This window comes from Gallinula chloropus (genome assembly GCF_964237585.1).
Source record: "Gallinula chloropus genome assembly, chromosome: 3".
Classification (NCBI taxonomy): Eukaryota; Metazoa; Chordata; class Aves; order Gruiformes; family Rallidae; genus Gallinula; species Gallinula chloropus.
The window spans coordinates 60,142,606-60,165,152 of NC_140087.1; the positions used below are offsets into that span (position 1 = coordinate 60,142,606).

The window sequence follows — 22,547 nt, forward strand, 5'->3', positions numbered from 1 at the left end:
TAAAATGTATTTATGTGTGCATAGGTGTATTGTACCTCTGTGTGCACGTGTGATTGGAGAGACAGTGATTGATTCATACTGTGGAGTAGTAAAACAACCCTATAATGTGCCTATGCATTTGATTTTATTCATTGAAAACAGCAGACATCTGTAAAGTGTTAATTTGAATTGCAGTTTATACAGTAGAAGTGATAAAAGGTTGCATTCGGTATAAATTAGTCTGTTGAAATGATGCAGGCTGAAGGAGGAAGGGTGGGAGGGTTGAACAGAAATTGGAGTTTGGCATTCCCGATGTAAGGTGAGTGATTGGAGAAGATTTCCATGGACTGGCTTGGTCTTAGCATTAATCAGGTTTCAGATAGATGGAGCAAACAAGTCTGCATGCACGGATGCAGTTGGGTAACGATGCTCATGAGTTGGTTTTGTGGGGCACTTTTATTGTCATGGCAGTGAGCATTAGTACTGCAGCTTATTCTTCAGTGACGCTCTGCGCGCGTACCGCCAGTGGACACCACCTGTGGGTACCCTGGAAGCTGGGAGAAGCTGTGCAAACCAGAGTGCAGCTAACTTCTGTGATGTCCCTTTAGATACCAGCGTCTGAGTACTGTCAGCTTTGTTCAAAGCCGTGGTTCTGTTTTACCTGCCTTTTCAGGCCTTTGTGGAAGCACCCGGGGTGTGAGCAGTACTTGGTGTTGTGTTCTGAAATGGGCACGTTGCTTCTGACAGTAGGGCTGGCAAGGTGACTTGGCTTGCTGGTTAACTGTCTGGCTATGACCTGTCATGAGGGAGCAACATGTGGCCAGCTTGAACTGCTTCAGTGTTCACATGCTTTAAGGGGAAAACCGGTTTTGAAGAATAAACCTTTATTGGTTTGTCAGAATGATTTTATCAGAGCACTAGAGAAGAGGCAGGATAATGGGATGCGATGAAGTAATCTCACTGCTCCGGAGTAGACCAGCTGCTACAATTTTGCATCTGATTATGTATTTCAAACTAGGAAATTTTACAGTTTCCTTGGAGGCAGTAACAATAGCAGTTTATGCAGAGAGTCAGTGCTTACCTCATCTGTCTTTTACTCCACAGGTGCCTGGCACACTGAACCTGCTGACCTGTGTCGGATTTGTGCTGTGGTCCATTTATTGAAGATGTGAAGCAACGTCGAGTCCGAGATCGGAATTACTGACAGACTGGAGGAAATATTAGTCCTTGTGCTGCACATGGACATGCTGAATTATAAGTAATTCTAGTTTCTTTTCCCCTCCCCTCCCTTTCCCTCACTCAGCTATCTCAGGGTTCACAGAGATTTCAATGGTTTGCGTGCCTGTAAGTTTGGAACAGAAGTGACCAAAAATGGGGGACCAGCAATTGTATAAAACTAACCATACTGCCAACAGCAATGAGAACTTGTACTACCCACAGCACCAAATGAACTCCCTTCCATCTCTAAATCATAACTATGGGACATCTGTTATGGATGCTCCTCAGGCGTCCCCTCTCTCCCCCCAGTTTCCCCAAGACTCAAGAGACAGTATAGCTTTGCCTGTAGGTTCAAAAAATCTTGGGTCAATGGATACATCTAGACAAACCAGTTGGACACATTCTGGCTCAGGAAACCACATCCCAGCGAGGAACAATTTGAACAATCAGAGCGCCATGTGGAGCCCCCTCGGGCAGGGGGAGTCCCATGACGGATACCAATATTCTTACTCTCAACCCAGTGAAAACCGATCGCAAAAAATTACCAGTGGGGTCCTGCATAAATTGGACTCCTTTACACAAGTGTTTGCTAACCAAAATCTGAGAATCCAAGTCAACAACATGGCTCAGGTTTTGCACACCGAGTCTTCGATGGTGGATAATTCTGGTGACAGTGCGCTCCGGCAGCTGCTGTCCCAGAAGCCGGCGGTTGAGCAACAGCCTGTAACTTCCAGTGTACAAAGATATCAGCCAGTGCCACAGCAAGCACACCAGAATTTTGCAAGCACACAGCAAAAGCAACAAATGCAAGTCATGCAGCACCAACAGCTGTACTACGACTACCAGCAGCATTTATCACAGATGCAGCAGATGCATTCCGCGTTTCAGCAAGGACAGGCGCACGTTCAGCAGATGCAGCCCCAGCAGCTCTTGCCGCAGCAGATGCAGCACTTGCAGCAGACCCAGTACTACGCTCAGCCGCAGCAGGGACACCAGCGGCTCTCGATACAGGAGATCCAGCAGCAGCCGCCGCCTCGGCAGCAGCAGCAGCGGCAGTGTCCGATGCAGATATCTCAGTATTACCAAACGCAACCTGTCATGCAGCAGTTACAACAACAGCAGCAACAGATGCAATTGCCGCTTCCTCCATATCACAGGGAACCCGATCCAAAGACTATGCATGAGCCCCACCAGTACCCTCAGGATCCAAGTCATCCTGTGCAGCTTATCCAGTTGGGAGCAGTGCCTCAGTACTGCTACCAAGATCCACACGAACAGTACAGGCACTTGTACCCGCCGAGTTTACTGCAGCAGCAAGATCAGCAGAAGCAATACCCCAGTGAGAGCAGAACGCCGTCTCTGAACTCCCACGTTGGCCTCACTCCACCAGAGACCACAGAGGATCCCACGCGGCAGGAGATTAATTCTGTAGGTAACGCTGTCCCTCATCGAACTCTTTTGCCACCCTCAGGAGTTCATCTGAACAACAAAAGCTCTCAGCAAGACTCTCCCAGCGCCGCGTGGCCTCAGGTAGGTAATATTTCAGATCCCTGCTCTGCCAAACTTGTTTTGCAGAAGAGTGGCAAGGTGTGGAAAGAAAAGGGTTGCAGGAGAGCCGGAAGGTTAGGATGCGAGTGGTGGGTGTCGCCGGGATGTTTTGGGGAACTATATTAACAGACTTCTCCCATCTACATCGCTGGGTTGGCTTCGGGCCAGGCTGGTGGCAGCACAGAGCTGCCCCTGCTGCGGGCCCGCTGCTTCCTTCATGAGAGGCTTTGGGAGGTTCTACCCTGGTTTCTGAGGAGGAGGGACCCAGTTACAACAAAGTGCTTTTGCAAATTTTTCAACACCCAAGGCCTCGATTGTGCAGGAGGACTTAGTCATCTCCCCATTTCCGAAAAGTAATGCTTCTGGGTCAGAGTAAAGGCTTCATACAGCAGCTGGGTGTAAGAAAACTTGCGCTAGCCATGCTTAGAGGTGCTGATTTGGTAATGTATGGCTCTCAACTCAGAGGCTTTTAATATTAGTAAAGTCATATGCAGAATGCAGACGTAATACTGTGGGGACTTCACTTATGCATTAATATTTCCTGAAAAATTCTTTTGCCCTCTCTTCCCTTGATAGCAGGTGCAACTGTCAGATGGTAGACTGCAGCCTCTGTCCCCGGAACAAAGGTATTGTAAAAAGATTTCTTTCTGATCTTTTTAATGTTAATAGGAGAAATACAAAGCAATGCTGTAGTTTACAGGGAAGGGAATGCACTCTGGGTGGGTAATAGATGTCACCCTTCTGGTAACATCTTTAGATTTGTGTTTTATGAATTTAAGTTTCTGTGATTCCCACCTTCCCCCAGTAATAAAATCAAATAAATGCTTTGTCTCTCAAAAAAACAACAAACAAACCCAAAAGACCCCACAAAGAAAGCAAAGGAGAAGCAAAAGCTGGGGAGCAGTTTGCTCTCGCCGTTGCGTTTGTAAGAGAAGGGCTGATGTGTCATTTGGATTTGTATCTTTGGCAGCAGGGATCTCCTGCTCTTCTTAGTCTTACCTGTGAAGGGCTATGGTGTCCTCCAGCACTGTTGTCTACCATAAGTGGAGGCATTTTGTCCATGTACTTATTAACTGCTGTCATGAGTGGGGATATGTATTTCTGTCATGGTAGATCTCCTGGGTGTTTGGACTTTTCCATATCGAGGGACACGTTTTGATGAGCATGTCCTACTCGAAACTTCCCTTCTCCCCAGCTTGGGAGCAGCTGAGCTAGATTATTGCCCATCTACTCCACAGCGCTCACCCCATGCTTACTTGTGGCTTCATAACCATGTAGCTGTATAATTTTATTGACTTCCTTGACTGGAAAGCTTCCTCTGTACAAAGGGAACATGCCAAACTAACGTCTCCTCTTCTGTTCCATACTAAAAAAATGAAAATAAAACCAGTGGCCAGAACAGAGAAGCACTTCCTGAGAGAGCTGATGCGAAGAACAAGCTAATGTGTTCAATATGCTTGAAGGAGTTCAAGAGTTTGCCTGCACTAAATGGTCACATGAGGTCACACGGAGGAGTAAGAGCATCTCCTAATTTCAAACAGGTAGCAGTTCATTTGGCATCAGTACTTCTCTCTCTCCTTTTCGTGTTGATGTTTGCTTGCTTTGCCATGCTTTGCTTTGCTGTCAGAGCCTGTTCTTCTCAGCGCTGTTTTGTTACGTCACACCCTGTGTAAGTAGAAATGCACACATAGGTCTGCTAGTTTGTAGGCCAGAAGTCTTGCTTTAAAGTCAGAGGCAGCGGTGGAGGACAGAACAGCGTTTCTTCCTCTCTGTCGTTGCACGTTACAAGAACACCCTCCAAAGTCATGTCAGGAGTGTCTAAATCCCCCCCATCTCCCCCTCCCCCATTGTTTGTTTATTATATTAGAAATATCAGGAACATCAAGTCTTCCTTATTTTCATTTGGACTACTTGGATGACTAAGGGATGTTTATTGGAAGCCTTCCCAGGCTTTAATTGAAGGAGCAGGATTGTTGAATCTTTGACAGCTTTTTTCCTGAGTGTTGTAGTCCTATAGGTATCAGCAGATACCAGACCAAAAATGTAGGTTTGAATTGTTTGGCACAAAAATAACTTGCCCTATCAGTCAGTCTTTTTGTGTCCTGATATTTTAGAAATTCTGCCCTAATGGGCGATACCACAGGAAGGCACAGAGCTGCCTGAGTTACACCATCTGTGTCTTTGTTTTCAGGTGGGTGATGGGGAATTCTATCTTTGCAGTGATAGAGGGGCACGTGTCTGCCTCTCCTTCTGCAGGTTATCTTGTAAAGATCTTAATGTGGTTATTTATCACCGAGGCTGGATCCCGTGTAGGAATCCTACATAACTCTGCCAACTTCGTTCAAGGCACATAGAGGGTCCGAGAAGCAACGCTGTTGTGTTCCGTAACCCGGCCGCTTCTCAGCCGCGGCACATACCTTGTGTAGCGTGTCCATCCAGAAGCCGCCCGCCCTCACTCGGGCTGAAAGCCTTTAATTGTCTGTGCAGGATGAAGGGGAGAAGCCACCACCACAGCAGCCGCTGCCTAAAGAGGTGGATAGCCTCGCGCCCATCGTCATGCCAGTGTCTGTCCCTGTAAAGCTTCTGTCACCTGAGCCCAGCACTGCCACAGTCAAAGACAAGCCTGCCAGCTCTGTGTCAGATGATGAGATGCCCGTTCTCGTGAAGATGACTTACTCTCCACCCTGCAGTCCAAAAGTGGCCAACCCCTGCTCATCCTCTGTGAGTGCTGCGTTTCTTGCCACTTGCTGTGCCTGTTAAATCCCTTTGCTTATAGTGCTGCTACTTTCTAAAACATCCATATTATTTTAAAGCGTTTTCCAGAATATTGATGATGCCTAATAAGCAAAAAAAGCCTGTAGCATCAGAGCATTTCTTCCTCCGTTGTTTCAAAATATTAATTTTGCCTTTGCTGGGGTATAAAGACCTCAGTTGAAAACCAATCATTTGAAATTGGAATATGATATTCTTTTATCCACTAGAACAAAGGGATTTAGTATCTTTTTACTGTTTTTGTGTTTTCCTTTTCAGGCTGCTTTGTTGTTTTGTTATGTTATTGCTTAAATTCAACAGTTGTGTTTCTTCCTGGTTTGTTTTTTTTTTGGGGGGGGGGGGGAGGTGGGGGTCGAGAGGGTATAAGTCAAGATACCTGTGCTTCTCCATTCAGCCCAAGGCAGGCAGGCACTGTGCAGTGCTTGCAGCCTGTGCTCTGGCTGCCGACGCAGAGTTTTGCAGTGAAGCGATGTTCCCCTTTCTCTCCGCATGCGTCAGATCTAAGGGTTAATCACTGGGAATTCTGATACCAGACAAAACAGCTCTGCTTAGTGCTTTCATTTCACTCATAAAACTGAACTTGCCAGGCAGCACCAGGGATGATGAGCACTTGAATGAGATGTGTGAATGATGCTCTTTATTGTTTTCCTGAGAGAGTCCTGGAGCAAGCCCTGTTTATTTCACGTTCCGGGGTAGGAACATGCGTTGCTCGTTCTTGCAAGTCCATGCTCACAGGCCACACCATCACAGGCTTACTGGGGAGTGTAAGTGCAGTATGGTGTGTTTTTGTATAACACTCCTGTGATTTTTCTGTTTGTTTTCCTTCTCAGGAGGCTGATGGTCAAATAAGGGGGTGGCATATGCCATCATGGGTGACTCCTTTATAATATTTACATATTTGTCATCCCTCTGACTGTTCAGACACACACACTAATTTTAAGTATACACAGAACCTTTTACACTCTTCCTTTCAGACAGAGGTTTTGCACATAAACTCTTTACTTAACACGGAAGCCAGCATCTCAGACTACTTAGCTTATAACTCAGCAGTGCAATTTTTCTTTTCTATTTCTAGTTTCTGGAGAGAAAAGGGACAGTCTTTTCTGAATCCTTGAGGTCTGAGTGGGAGATCTCCTCAAGAGACATCAGAGTAGGTGGCTTGGGCTTGTGTATTTCGGCAACGTATGTAAAGTGACTGTGATTAAATCTGCCAGTGTTTGGCTAAATGCACATTCATTCACTCAAAATTATGCTTACAGTCTTTGTTATTGCTCAAGCAAACTAAACTCATGCAGTTTCCCCTCTGAATTGTATCTTCTGTATAAGCAGTAGCATTGGAAATGTTCAAAGATCTACAGTTCCCTCTACTTCTGTAAAGAGATTGTGCTATTGGAGATTATTTTTTTTAATACCAAAGAACTGGAGCTGTGTTGCATTTATTTATACTGTGCTTTGAGCTGTCCAGAAAAGCTCCCACAAAGCTTGTGGAATCAGTAAAATCAAACAGCAGAAGGAAACTAAATAATCAACAAGGCTATAAGATGGTGAGCTGAAATTAGGAGTCAAGTGAGACCCATCAAGATCTACCCAGAGTGTGTAGGTGTGGCAGTAGGGCCCACAAAGATGCATTTGGTCTTGGGTGATGGGTGTCAGTTCCAGATGCTTCAGGAAAGCACTGGGGTAATTCTGCATTGAGACCTCATGGACATAATGATCTCCTTGAATATTTGATGTGCTTGTTAAAATATTTTTTGAAGTGGTGTTGGCATAACCACACTGAGGCAAAGATGCATGCTGGTGGTGAAGCAGCTTAGGAGATGGAGTTGTATAGGACTTCTAAGATGTTGTCTTGGTTGGTTTGCATTAATTTGGTGAGAAAGGAGTACCAGCCCTTTCACATTTAAAAAGTAGAACAAAATGAGTCCTTAAAGACTTGGAGCTGGTCTTCTGGGCTGTTTTCTTTAAGTTTTGGATTGTTTGGGTTTTTTCCCTTGAGTTTAGGGGTGGGGTTTTTTCCCCTTTGTCCTTTTTCAACACTAAATTGCACCATCACAATGGACTATGTGATTACAGGTAACTCTCACCCATTCCCTGTTCCAATGTCCATTCTCAAAATTCTCTGTCAAGCTGCATTTATTCCTGCAAAAGGAAAACTCCTCCAAAACTTAATGGGGTTTTTTTGAAAGAAAAAAATGTCAACAGCTGTTGGAGAGGATACAGCCATGATCTAACAGAGAGGACAGGACCTCTGTAATCAAAAACATTTCCACAAGCTGGAATGTATTAACATAAGGGATAAAGGGTGACACTGCTAATGCTCCTTTAACATGATTTTTATTGGGTGAATGTGACTCTCAAGAACCACCCGTGGTGTAAAGATGTATGTTGTCTAAACATACATTGTACTAATTTACTTTATGTAGTAGTAGAATTTATCAGATGATGCAGACATTCTGGAGTAATCCTGTGAAAAAATTTTCTCTCACTTTCCTAGCTTATCCTCAAGATGATTTCCAATCTGAACACCTGAAAGCAGTACACTTAACAATACTCTGTTCATGTACCAGCTTCTGGTTGTTCTTAAAGCACAACCCAAGAACCTGTTTCTTCCTACCTCACTCTCAACCCCCAGAAATCCAGACTCCAAGGTTGCACAAATTCTATGCCTTCTGTTTCTCTGGGCTCTAGGAATTTATTGTTAAATGATTCTTAAGGTTCAAATATTAGAATTCTAGGCATATTGCAGCGTGGGACTTTCTCAAATGGTCATCTACTACCCTTTTTCCTCCTCAGAAAGAGGAGAGAGTTAAGTTCAAGATTTGTTGCAGCTGGACTGTGCTCAAGCTGATGGGAATGTAGTGATAAGAGGCAAAGAATTTGAATTTATTACGTTTGTCTTCCTTTCCTGCTGCTGAGTACTGCAGTAATTTCACTGAGCTCATGTGTCCTTCCTAGTCGAATAAAACAAATGCATTGGAAAACATTTCCAAGTTTCTAATAAACTGTGACTGGATCATGAAGTAATTCCCAACAGCCTGTGTGTGCTCAGTGCAAGTAGAAGTGCCCAGGGTGTTTGGGTGGAGCTGGAGAAGGGTGTGGGAGACCCATGTCCTGGGAGAGCCATTCCTGCACCTTCTAAAGCTGGAAGCAGGTTCTGCATGTCTGTGCCTGTGGCTCAGCCCTACCTTGACCCAGAGGAATTGAGTGAGGTTGAGGGTAACTCGTCCTGCTTTTTTCTTGCTCCCTGAGGTTTCTGTGTGGCACCAGATGCTGTACTGACCAGGCGTACTATGGTGGGACCTGAATAACTGCCTGGTGGTAACGGTTCTTCTGTGGCTGTTGACTTAAGCTGTAGGGGTTTGTGTGTACAAAGCATGTTTAAGCATGCCTAAATACTGAAGTTCTGTGTGTTTTCATTTAGGAGATTAGCAAAAAACCTCATCAAATTGCTGTAAAATTGGAAGAAAACTTCAAACCGTTGCAGGACAAGAAGAAGTATCGGCACAGACCCGAACCTCTCTTCATACCTCCTCCTTCCTTCAACTTCAGCATGTCCCACTCTGGTGCCACACTGTACCAGAGTCAGCTTCGCTCTCCCCGTGTCCTCGGAGATCATCTGCTAGACCGGACGCATGAACTCCCCCCCTACACTCCACCACCAATGCTTAGTCCCGTTCGGCAAGGGTCTGGTCTCTTCAGCAGTGTTATCACATCATCTCATAGCACCTCCCATACTCAGCTGCCGCTTACTCCGCTGACGCCCACTCCACGGGTGCTCCTGTGTCGGTCCAGTAAGTACCACATTTACGGAGTGGCAGGAGGGGGAAAACGCCGCTGTCCTCTCTTCCAGTGTCACTGTGACTGCTCTGTGTGTGGCTGGTTCTGCTACTTCTCAGGAGAAGACCACCTTTGTCAGGGCTTTGTGCCTTGGGTTTTGTAAAGATGGTGGCAAAGCATGATGTGAATAGAGGAGCCCATAGCCAGTGAGTAAGGCTGTGATCTCTCAAAGCAGTCTGCCTCAAGGAGGGATTGGCATGCCTCTCCCTATATCTGGGGCTTCTCAAATGGAGGGAAAAGACCTGGTTTGAGACATGCTAGAAGTGTTTGTTGCGTGGAGCTTCACGAGAAAAGGTGTCTAATCACATACAATTGTGACAGTAGAAAGCTCTGCAAGTTAGGATGTTTCTGCTACCTGTAACAATTTAGGCTGTTTCTATGGCTACATATGGATGAAAGGTAATTTTTCTTTAATAGATGTGAGTAACGTTGTTGTTAATAGGGAGGTGGTAATGCAGCCCGGGAGGTGGAACATCAGTAGCGACACAGTTGTTATCAAAATACCCTTTTAAACTCAGAAACTTCAATCTCTGTTTCAGATAGTATTGATGGAAGTGTCATTCCGGTGACGCCTGGGCCTGGAGAACAGACTGTTGAACCGTAAGTAGAACAGTATTGGTTTTGTCGCTGCTTTTATTGACTGGCTCGAGCCTAGAGTGTGTGCCCTGAAGTGTTCTGAAGTGGGTAGGTGGTGTTCAACTGCCTGAAAAGATGTTGGGGTGGATATGTTTAAGGTTCTGGACATTGGGAGCAGAGTGGCTGTGGGAGATGTAGATGTCATGGCTCAAAAACGGTAGGAGGAGGAGGTTTGGTGAAGCCAGGGAAGGTGATAAAAGGGTTAGTGATGGCTGGGAAGGGCATGGTGAGGAGAACATACCCTGATCCAGTACTTCTGGTTTTATGTATATAACTGTGGAGCTTTAGAGAGGTATTGCCTTGTAGGCTCCCCAGGGCAGTCTGTAAGTAGGATTGTCCCTCAGCAGTAACTTCTCTTTCAGCTCTCAGCTGAAGCGTTCTCTTCTCCGTGGATCAGGAAGTTACCGTTTCTGGCATCTAGCCTCTTTGCTGGGCAGCACGGGTACAGGCTAGCTTGGTGCCTTGAGGTGTGATGTCTCAGTACAGTTTGAATTGTGTATTGAAATTTTGGGTTCCCCCTAGAGATTGTTTCTTTCTAATGCTCTGAAGTACTTATCCCACCGAGAGTCAAGCATTGCGTAAAGCAGTCTGACACAACTTCCTGCCGCTCCAGCGTAATAAAGGTTTTGTAGGGAGGAGAACACTAACATGGCTTCCGTTTTTGTCTGCACACTGTGTAGTTGAATACTTACTTTTTTGTCTTTATAGACGAATCAATATTGGGTCCAGGTTCCAGGCTGATATTCCTGAGCTGCAGGACAGATTGCTAATGGATAAAGATGTGCATAGGGCTACTTTGGTTTGGAAACCATGGCCAGAACTGGAGAACAAAGTCTTCCAACAAAGAGGTACAATGACTTGCTGTTTTAGAAGTTCATACATCACCCTGTGCCTGTTGAAGAAGCTCACATTGATTTCTCACACGTGTATACTGTGCAAAACATTCATGAGAATGTTACTGTGAATGCAGAGCAAGAGGCCAGAACTGCATCCTACAGGTTCAGAGTAACAACTTACATAGTGGCACTTAAAGTGAAGTCTGGGTGAGCTGCCTTCTGACAGCCAAGGGGGAAAAGATTGTTGCTGGGCAGTGGGTGGGTATTTGGCTCTTTCTGGGTACTGAACTGCCTGGTAAAGGCAGAGGTCATAGATGAGAGGCAGCTGATGGCCCTTGGGTCTGTCCTGTAACCATAACTGTAAGGAAATGTGATGGGCTCAGCAGCTCCTACCAGTCCTGAGCAGAGTTTGTTCCTGCTTCCAGCATGGTTCAGTTCTGTTTCTTTGCCCTGGCCAGAGCCTTCCTGGCACAGCAACGTCATTGGCCTGTGCAAGCCACTGTTGTGGCTCTTACCTCTGGCTCTGCAGTAGCCTGTCCCATCCCAAGTACTTGTCCCCATCTGTGAATCCAGTTCAGTCCTCTCCTCAGTGAGTGATCCTAAATACAGGAGGTGAGGGATCCTAAAAACAGGAGATGAGGTTCCTGGGGGAGAGAATGTGAAAGCTGCTGCCCTGAACTGTGTTGTCTTTGAGTGATGTTATAGGATCCTTGGCTCTGGTGTCTGACTGACAGGCTGCTGTCTTACCAGTAAAGTGTTGACTTGTTTCTGACAGTGGAAGACCTTTTAAACATGAGCTGTTCCAGTGTGTTACCTGGTGGAGGAACTAACGCAGAATACGCTTTGCACTCCCTCTTTGAGGCGAAAGGAGATATTATGGTAAGATAAGAAGCTGAAAGGGGAGATAGGATCCTCTTCTGCAGATAAATTAGCATGCTTTATTAAATGGATTTAGATGTGGTTATATAAAAAAAGAGATTTCTGGTTGATTAGCAGTGATGCTTTAAACATCCTGTAACATTTTTGGGGAATGATTTTTCCCTTTCATTCTTTAATAAATTTAAATTTCAAAGCAGAGCCTCTCTGAAGGCTCGCTGTGTATTCCATACAGATAAGATTACTTGGTTTATAGCCTTGGGGCTTTGAATGTCTCCCAGTGCTTGCTCCAGCCCCGATATTTCATAAGCTTTGTATTTGGTCACAGAGAGCTTAGTCCTCTTCTAGTCCTTAAAAAAACCCTTTTTTTTGTAGCAGCAATCACATCTACTTACGTCTTCAGAACTGTGAGGTAATTGCACACTGTTCTCATATAAATAATGCACTTCAAATGTTTGCATTAATTTAGTGATGGGAATGTTACTAACTAGGGCAAAACATCCGTTTTCCCAATGTTAGGGAAAGACAAGGCCCTACGCCAGTTCCTGAAAAGCCAATTTAAAGCAAAGTGCATCAGAACACAGGGCTGGAATGTATCTCAGAGGATAGTCTAATACAGTGATTTTTTTTTTTAATTTTTTTAGCCTGTGTCCCAGTTTCCTTTAGCTTCTGTGAGCTCTATCTGAGGGGTCTGAGACAGGTGACTGAACTTACTGTCAGGACATGAAATTTGCTATACAGGGGCATCTGCATTGTCAAGAGAAGAATTTTAGGGATCCACCAATCCTTCTCTCCCTAATCCAAAGAGGAATTAACTATACTTGCTGTCATTCCTGACAGATGTTGACCTAAACAGATATTCTAAAAGACTTCACACTATAAATATTAATGCTATCAAACCAACCATTAAATTTTAGTATTAATTAACACTATCAAATCAGAGACCATAAACATATTTGTATGTGGCAAGCAGGAGGGAGGGAAGAGCTGGAAGTTGCTAACTAATAGCCACATTTGTGCTAATTAAGGCAGGACAGGTGTGCATTAGGTGCTCTCCTGTGAGGTATGGTGTTAATGGGCCTGGGAGTAATTTGATGTGATTTTGTGTGACAGGGAAAAAAAAGCCCAAGAGTGAAAATTAATTCATATCCTCGTACCGAACAGTCTTCTAAATGCAGTTGTATGCAGCAGCTGGCTGCACTTGCTAATTCTGGCTTTCCCTGCTTTTTCATTTAGGTTGCTCTTGAGAAGCTGCTGTTGAGAAAGCCAGTGAGATTGAAGTGTCATCCTTTGGCAAATTACCACTACGCCGGTAGGTTTCCTTGCAGTCTCCCTGTCCGCTGGATTACAGAGCCCAAGGCCAGCGTCCCGGGCCGGAGCGTGGGATCATGCTGCACTCTCTGCTGTCTGCTGCAGGGATGGCAGCCTCTGCTAAATAGGTGATGCAGGCAGTGCAGGGATGGCAGCCTCTGCTAGCCAGGTGATGCATGCAGTGCAGGGATGGCAGCCTCTGCTAGGTAGGTGATGCGGGCAGTGCCACGTGGTACTTCCAGAGGCTTTTGCTACAAGTTGGGTGAGTTTTTACCAGGCCCACAGATGTACTACAGGAACTTTGCATCCATGTTGCTCACCGTGTAGGGTTCTACAGATTTAAAACTGCCTTAGGTCATCTTTTTCCTCTTAAAATGTGATTTGTTGATACCCTTTTAAAGTTGCTATTTGTAGATTATAATTCACTGGCAGTGAGGTCTTTGTATTCTGGTGTGTGAATGTGCCGTGATCTCTGCCTCTTCTGAGGTAGGTGATGGTGCATGATAAATGAATATGATAATCATAAGCTTCCTTCCCAAACGGCAGTGCTGTAACCCTCGCTAGTGTCTGAGTACTGAACAGAGTGCCTCTCTTTGCACGGATCTAGCTAAAAAACCCCATGTCTGGGGTGGTGACTTCCTTAACACACACAGCAAGAACTGCATTTTGGTGCTGAAGCAGAAGTGCCCTGTGAAATACGCAAGGTGCTGTTAAGCCATTGCACTTAACATATGTCACCCAAGCATTGGTGGCAAATGTCTCTCCTCTGCAGCCCTCTGTGTTATTCTTGATGCTTTGTAGAGGATAACAACTGCTTGGACACACAGAACAGGGATTTACAGAAGAGAATGAAGAATTTCTCTTCAGCTTAGGCTCAATAGGAAACAAGAAAAGAACCTTCTGGTGGTCAGTCAGTCAGTGTCCAGAGTTGTATACTCATTTCCAGTTACAGTCATTGTCTGATATAAGTACAGAAGCAAGCTACTTCCTGGCTGTAGCAGCTCCCCAGCAAGATTCCCAAGTAACAAGGACTCTTTTGTAAAGCAACTCCTTAACCCCTTGGCCTGAGAACAAGAACAGAAACATGTTTGATCGCCACTGATAACAAGAATGAATAAATGTGAAGATCCCTTTTTTTGAGTCTTGGCTGGGGGGAGACGCCTGTTGCCTTTGATAGCAACTCTTTTGCGGTCCAAAAAGTGGACATATGGGTGGGCAGAGGAGGAGAGTGTCAGCCAGGAGCTTTGACTAGGGTCTCTGGGGTCCCTTATCCAAAGAGGTGATGCTAAACCATACATGTGAGATAGCACAGGGCATGAGAGCACTGAGCCATCTAGTTAGCAGAGCAGATGAGAAATTTCTGCCTCTGTGGCAGAGAAGGAGCAACAGTCTTTACTGAAGCAACTTCACTGTAGTTTCAGAAAGTGTTTTATTGTGATGCAGGTAGACAGGAGAGACTCATTTAATGTCTCACATGAAATGATGCTAATCCTTGTTTTCTAGCACTGAGACCTGTGGACATCAGTGTATCCCTATTGCTTAAGCAGGAAAGGAAGCTTGATTCTGTTTACCACAATGTGAACTAAAATCTCACCAGTCTGGGTTTAAGTACCATAAACTAACACAACAAAGCATTACTTACTAATGCTCTTGGACACAACATGTGATTGCAACTTACATCAACAGCCATGCTCTAGCACCATGCTGCAGCTCCTGAATAATAGTTTACTTGTGGTTGATAATCAGCCTCTCAAGGCATATGGGAATTCCTCACAATCTAGTGCGTGAAGAGCTTAATGTAACTTCAAGTGGTGTTTGTTTGGGTTAACTCTTCGGGCTGTCTGCTCCATACTCGGAAATCACAGCTCTCGGGCACTGACGCATTTAAAGGTAGAACAGACCAAGATGGAACATGGCACTGACTCATGAGAATTAACTGATGCTACAAACATTAAACATCCAGACATGGCCTTCAGCGTTGCCCTTGAATGAGAGTACAAGCCAGCAGCTCACCTTTGGAACCTGTTGGCTTGTGAGGGAAGGAAGGTGTACATCTTCAGACTTGTCTGTTGCGCGCCAACCCTGACACGGGGCTGTTTGGAAGAAAACCCCAATCTCTCTGTCCTAATGCTTTGCCATCTGTCAGGATGGTGTTTTAGGGAAGAGTGAGGGAACTTGTATCTGGTACAAGAGGAGTGCTGTTGCAAACACATGAATTCTTTTCATTTGAAGAGTGGCATTTCTCAGGTCTGAAGCTCCCCTGAGCTGAGAACTGCAGGAAAGATGGTCTCTGAAATAATGTGCTTTGGGCAGTCCAAAAACTTCGTGTACATCCTGTTATAGGGTATGGGTCAGATCCAGCATATGCTCTATGTAATGAATTTGAGCCACCTCTCAGGGGGCTTGTTGGGTGTAGGTGCAGCCCCCTTGAAACCCACAGATTGGGCCCAAAGCCCCTGAATTAGCAGAAAATACTCATTGTTGGTTAATCAGTGCAAAAAACAATATAGCAGATAAAATGCAGAATATATGTCTAAATATAAAGCTCAGCTTTAAAATTTGATCTGTATTCCAAAGTCCAAAATTCTTTCTTGCTGCATTGCAGATCTCTCTATACGCGTTCTCTATATCTCCCTCAAGCTAACAAGAGCAAAAGCTGTTTCCCAGCAACCAGAGTTAAAAACAGCTTTTCTTCTGTTTCTTTTCCTACACAGGATTTATTCTATTAATTAGGTTACTTCCAATTAACCCGCATAATCTCATAAGGGTCCCTGCTAATACCACTGCTGTCGGGGAAACTGTGAGGCCTGAATCCTCCATAGGTGTACAATAAAATTAGTTCACGGGAGTGATTCTTTCATATTTATTTTCTTTTAAGGAGGGTGAGGTAGAGGCAGAGGGGCATGACTAGAGAGCCTTGCTGAAAACTAAACCATCTTTTTTAGTCTTGCCATGCTTTTTAAAGTTACGTTTTTGGCGTAGCAGAGCAGGTTTCTGGACTAAATCAGTGCATTTACCCCTGGCCGAAGGGAGGGTAAATGCAAATGACTGGTAAGTTGTGTAAGAAGGGAATGACGCTGTTTCAGGGTGGGAAGGATGGCAAGGCAGTGTGTCAGCAAAAAGATCTTTGGGTGATAACAGAATAAATAAAACTCATGGCTTGAAGCCACTGCCTTTTTCTGATGGTTATGAGAGTTTTAGTGTAAATCTCTGTGGAAATAACTAATGCGTGCTTATCCAGTACTGCAAAAGCCTGCAGAAAAGTTAATTTTGCAGTTTTCAGCATGTGACAGCTGATACCTTCAGCAGGGAGATACCTGCTCTACGCTCCTGAGCCTGGGACTTGACACCAAAAAGCAAAACCTTTACAGTTAGTGGGGAACAAATAATTTAAATAGACATAAGTAATCGAGTTCAATACCACACACAGTGCCAAGCCCAAGTTAATTCAATTCAGTGCAGAGGCAAGCATTTCTAGGTACCTATTCAAGAGAATAGGTAACATCGACAGGAATATTAGGGATTTCTTTTGATAGAAGTTTTAGATGTTTAATAAACTCTTGTCAGAGCGAAGTAGAATTTCCTTATATTGTAAGTTATTTCAAGGGCATCTGCTTTATGGCTTCTTGTGTATCCTTCCTTTAATGCATGCAACGCTGCCTGTGCTTCTAGACAGGACACTGCTCTGATGCAGTAGAGCAATCCTGTGTTCCTTCTGTTTGACTAATACCGAGGAAACACAAATTCATTTCAACTTAGATGCTGATTTCACATTTTCATGGGCAGTTAGGCTGGTGAAGCAATCGCAGAATAACACTATTTGAAAGTTTTATCTACAGCTTCCATTACTGAAGTGGAAGCACTTTATGCGTATTGCACGTTGCTGCAACCTTTATCTACTTTTGACTGCTATCACAGAACGGTCTTACCTCAGGCCATGCAGCTGAAGAGCTGCAGAAGGACCTTATAAGACTTACTGTCTGGAGAATGAAGTCACAGATGAACTTCTGTATCACTGAATGTGAAGTGGCCTATATGGGAATAACTAATACAAGCTTTACATATAAAATAGAGCTCTATAGTGATAGCTTTCAATTAGAGGGAGACTTCAGGATTAGCTCTCTGAAAGCATCAGCTCTGTGTTTTACCACAGCTAAAATAAAAAAGCCAAGTCAAATGTTAAGAGGATAGAGAACATGGTAATGCCACTGTGCACGAGTCTCTGGATTGCTTATATGCTGACTAGTACGTGCCTTTCTGGTCCCTTCATCTCTCTAGGAATGTTGTAGTACTGAAAAGGGTTCAGAGAGGGACAGCTGTAATGATCAAAGGTGTGGGAGTGACAGAAGAGACATGCAATCCTGAATAGCGTGGAGATGATGGGCAAGATTGGGTTTGCTTTATTTTCCTCTTGAAAATGATGGGTCATCTAGTGAAGTTACTGAGCACCAGGAAACGAAGAAAAGGAGATGGTTCTTCACATGGAGGGAAACTTCTCAGCACAGGATTTTTTGGGTACAAGAAATTTAATTGGCTGAAAGGAAGAGTGGGTCAGCACTTACAAAGATACTTACTAAATAAGCAAATTGCAGCAAACTCAGGAAATTCCCCTGCGTCCAAAGTGGTCAGAGATTAGGAAAAGTTAGAGAGAGGTTGTGTTTTCTGGCCCTGATCTTAACTGTTTCCTAGGCAAACTGCCTGTGACCAAGCGCTGCTGGAGCCTCGATACTGGTTAGAGGGGCTCGAGGTCTGAGTCAGTACATCCATGCTTGTGTTTGGGAAGCAGCAATCACTGGCGTGTGCTTGAGGTTTCCCAGTTTTTGTTTGATATTACATCACCATAAAGACGGTGGGGTTTTATGGTTTGTAATGAATTCACTCTTTTTTTTTTTTTAAGGCTCTGACAAATGGACGCATCAAGAAAGGAGGCTGTTCAAAGAGGCATTTTCCACCTACAGCAAAGATTTCATATTTGTACAGAAAATGGTAGGGTTATTTCTGTTCTGTCAATTGTTGGTTTTTTCAATTTGCTGTATTCTGTTCCCTTTCATTTTTCCCTCCAGTGCCAGACCTGCATATTGCAGGCGTAGAGTCAGCAGTGGTTACAAGAGTGCCATTAGGAGCTGTATATTCCGTTTGGTGTACATATGCATGCAGCTGCAGCACCACTAAAAAACAGTTAAAAATAAAGAAATAAAATCTGTTCCTCTTTTTGGTACATCTAAAAGTTTTCACACCTACAATCCAAACAAGTATAGTACCCCACTATCATTTTGGTGTTCTCTGGCAGTTTGTTGAAAGGTACCTGGGTCACTGACACCAGAACGGGTTTTGAAACCTGTTAATAAAGAGAAGAAAGTGAAAATTAAGCCAAAGCACATTGTTTCCTAACAGCAGAAAGAGGATAGTGGAGCACCATACTTCCTTCTGGCACAGCAGAAAAGACAAGGTATAAACAGCTCAGGACAGAGTAACTTGTTAGCTCAAATGTTGAAAAACATTTCTGTTCCTGGGAGCCGAGTCTTAATTCCTTGATTTCTCAGTGGCATTGCATGCTTGAGCTACAAAACTGTAGTCTGAGTTGGTTTTTGACTTAAAGTTTGGAGAATCCCAGAGAAATGTACTGTCGTGGTTTTGCCCCAGCTGAGAGCCGAGCACCACGCAGTTGCTTGTTCTTCAAAAGGAAGAGAGGGGGGAAGGTGGGGCGAGGTGGAGGAGAGAAGGGAAGGGAAAGGGAAAGAAACACAAAAACAAAAACAAGAAACCAAAACCCCGTGGGTTGGGATAAGAATAGTTTACTAAAATAGCAGAAAGATAGATATAACAATGATAACAGGACTTTAGAGCAAAAAATATATGAAACTGGTGATACACAATGCAGTTTCTCACTGAACCCACAACTCAGGCTGTGCAGCCCAGAACTGTCCCGAAACTGGATCGTCCCCACAAACTGCACGTCCTGGAGCCGCCTGCTCCTCCTCCCCCCAGCCCCCCTTTATGCTGAGCATGATGTAATTGGCATGGAATACCCCCTTTGGCCAGTTTGGGTCACCTGTCCTGGCTGCGTCCCCTCCTTTCTCATTAGTAGGGAAATATGAAGAACTGAAAGAGTCCTTGATTGCCTGGCAACAGCTAGAAACATCAGGGTGCTATCAGCCCTGCTCCCATCCGAACTCCCAAACATGGCATTCCATCCACTATTAGGAAAGAAATTAACTCCATCCTAGCTGAAACCAGGGCATATACTGAAGGGGAAATAGTCAACACAAATGTGACTGAAAAACAATAAGTAAAAATAAATTATTCTGCAAGAGTATTTACTGTTGCAGTCAAACTGCCTGTTTTTTCTCCATTTGAACATTTGAGAAATAAAGCCTTCCTGGAATGTATTGAAATGGTGTTGAATGAAAGCAAAAAATTGAGATTGGACTATTTCTGCAATTGCTTAACTACAGGTTAAGTCGAAGACAGTTGCACAATGTGTGGAATACTACTATACCTGGAAGAAAATTTTGCGTTTGGGACGGAAACACAGAACGCGTTTGGAGAAGAAGAGAGAGGAATGTCTGGTAAGTCTAAAAGAAGATAAGAAACTTTAGCACTGGATAATTTTCATGTTCATCCTATTTTGAGAAGGAGGTTGAACTAGATGGCATGCATATCTTCCAACCAAAGTTGTTCCATAATTCTAAACTGCATTTCATGAGACCTTTCTGTGAGCTCAGCTACACTGTGATTTTGTGTTCTTGGCCTGTACTGGGGTAAAAGTGTTTTGATTAGTGTGTTATCTAACACTCGTCCAGCAATTATGGCTTTTGCTACTGATGAAGCAAGTAAACCTTTAATTTATCCTGTGACTGTGTGTCGTCATAAAGGCTGTTCTAATATTCTAGTGCAAACACCATTTACACAGACCAGCAATACTATTCTTTGTGTGTGAGGTCTGTATTACTGGTAGTCCAAGTAGTCTTAGGAGATTTCATTAATTGTCTTGGGTTTTGTGGGGTTTTTCTTAATGAACCATTAATTTCAATGAATATAGCACATGTGTAGATTCTTGGAGGCATGGCTTTCTAATATAGATGGGTGGTGTTTTGAGCAGTGCGGTGAAGCTTTGTGAGCTGTAGCTTGTCCCTTGAGGGGTGGTAGTTCCAGCAAGACCGTAAGTTCATTCAGAATGGGGAAAAAACACTGAAACCAGGAAGCAGACTTGACTAACCAGCATGCTGTTCCAGTACTGTCTATTTGTATATATCCAGTACTGCCTGTCTTTGGACCATATTTCTAGTATTGTCAAATGCACCGTCTGTTTCAGACAAGTGGGGAAGAGGAAGTGTTAGAGGAAGATGAGGAGATCGAAGAAGACAGAAAGGAAGAAAGGGAAATGCAGAAGTCTCCTGACCCACCAGCTATCCCTCTTGTTGGACCTATAGATCTGCCTGCCCTTCAGAGTCTTTCACTTTCTTCGTCCTCCTTCATCTGTGAAATGCCAAACTGTGGCGCTGTACGTGTGTTTAGTATCTTTTGTAGCAGGGGATGTTGTGTACTAGTGAACTTCGTTTTTCATTAAAGTGGGGGTTTAGACTATTCCTGCCCAATGGGATCTCCTGAATCTCTTTGGACAAACCATTTTGCCTGCTTTTAATTCCCACATCACAAAATACAGGCAATATGCTGGTCTGTACATACAGTTGTATCCTCAGATGTATCGATTAGACACGTTGTGTGTTAACAGCTCCAATTACCGTTCTGTAGCAGTAGGGTAGCTCACTGCTTTGTGTTTATTATGACTGAATTTGACTGCAGTGGGATGTAGCTGAGAGCAATCAGTATTTGACCAGGTGGATTGTTTGTGCATACTGGACGCATACAGTTGTTCTGCTGGAATACGCATTCAGTGTACTTGTCTGCAGTTCTTGCACCAGTCCACTTGCTTCTTGATTTTTTTAAATTTTTTTTTAATGTCATCGTCTTCCTTCCACTCTGCTACCTGCCAGGTGTTCAGTTCCCGGCAAGCGCTCAATGGCCACGCTCGCGTTCACGGAGGTACGAATCAGGTGACGAAGACACGATGCACCATCCCAGGCACTAAGCAGAAATCCGGTACGCAGAGCGGATACTGCTCCATCAAGAGCTCGCCTGCCCACAGCACAACGAGCGGTGAGACTGACCCAACAACCATTTTTCCTTGCAAGGAGTGTGGCAAGTAAGTGAATGTGTCTGCAGTACTGCGTCACGTTTGCCTGTAAGTTCCAGGTGAACAGCTCTGTGGCAAAAATCTTCATTTTGCTCTCATGGTCTTAAAAGAAGTTTCCCTTTAGATGATGTGTCCTCTTAGAAAAGCCTTCAGAAAGGTGGTTTGTGTGACATTTTGGGTGCTTCTCTTGCAGTATTTACTCCAGTTTTCCTGAATCCCTTTATTTACCTACTAGAATTTCTGCATCTGACAGTCCAGCTTCCTGCTTGTGACTTGCATGTGACAGTCGGTCACATGTGTTTCTCTGTGTTTCTGTGCTTGAGCTTGTGGTATTCCTTCACTGTCTCGGTGTTGCACAAGATTGTAGTGAAACTAAGTACAAGGGGGATTAGGATGTGCAGAGATACTGCGGGAGCTACAAAATACCTCTGGCAAAGTCTGAGTAGGCCATTCTGATACTGTCACAATGTATAAATCTGTTAGTCTGTCCCTGAAATTCTCACCATGGCATTGCAGCCTTCTATTTCAGGACAAGGAAGCAAATGTACTGATAGGTTGTTGAGTCTTTTTTGGCTCACTTCATCAAAAGCAATGCATTTTTATCGGATTTTTTTTTTCCTTTAAAATTTAGGGTATTTTTCAAAATCAAAAGCCGCAATGCTCATATGAAGACTCACAGACAACATGAAGAACAGCAAAGGCAGAAGGCTCAGAAAGCTGCTGTGGCAGCAGAAATGGCAGCCACTATTGCAAGAACTACTGGGCCAGTTGGGCATAGTTTGATCCCTCTGGATCACATGAGTTTGGTTAAACATGTTGAAAATGTTGGTGACATTGACGACGATGTTGTTCAGGAGCTGGGTGATGTCATGGAAGAGAATGAAGTCATGGATGCTGACCTTTTATTGGATGATGAAGATGCAGATCTACTGCAGGATGATGCTGAGTTGTAAATAAAGTTGTTTGATAAAGACAGCTACTGAGCACACCCTGAATGGATCGGTCAGGAACCCCAGACTGCTTGTTTGTTCCCCACTGATTGTAAACTACCTGTTGAAAATTATAATTCTTTTTTCCAGGTCTAGAAAAACAAATCTGCTTTTTTCCCTTTTTTTAATTAATTTGTGTTTTGGGGGAAAAAATAAATAATTGGTACAAATATTCTTATAAAGTGTTTTTATCTGAGCTCATTTTGCTGATAACTTCCAAGGCCACTAATTACAGAAGTTCATGGTTCTGTTATCACTTCCCTCCAGATGATCCCAGTAGGATCTTTAGTCTTTAACTCTTCCAGGTTTCATTTTGCCCCAACTACAGGAACGATCTTCACACACTTC

At 44.1% G+C, this 22,547-nt stretch overlaps 1 protein-coding gene across 1 annotated transcript; it reads left to right on the top strand.

Annotated features, from left to right (window-relative positions):
* Positions 1 to 1,350: 1,350 nt before the first annotated feature.
* On the top strand, positions 1,351 to 22,374 carry TRERF1 (transcriptional regulating factor 1; the record flags this gene model as incomplete). The annotated part of the gene is made up of 14 exons (XM_084261909.1): positions 1,351 to 2,727; positions 3,322 to 3,371; positions 4,136 to 4,286; positions 5,233 to 5,466; positions 8,939 to 9,308; positions 9,894 to 9,954; positions 10,699 to 10,838; positions 11,602 to 11,705; positions 12,939 to 13,014; positions 17,911 to 17,999; positions 19,469 to 19,582; positions 20,329 to 20,517; positions 21,011 to 21,219; positions 21,842 to 22,374. The coding sequence occupies 14 exons, from the start codon at positions 1,351 to 1,353 to the stop codon at positions 22,161 to 22,163; spliced, it is 3,486 nt and encodes a 1,161-aa protein (XP_084118035.1). The 3' UTR covers positions 22,164 to 22,374.
* Positions 22,375 to 22,547: the final 173 nt, after the last annotated feature.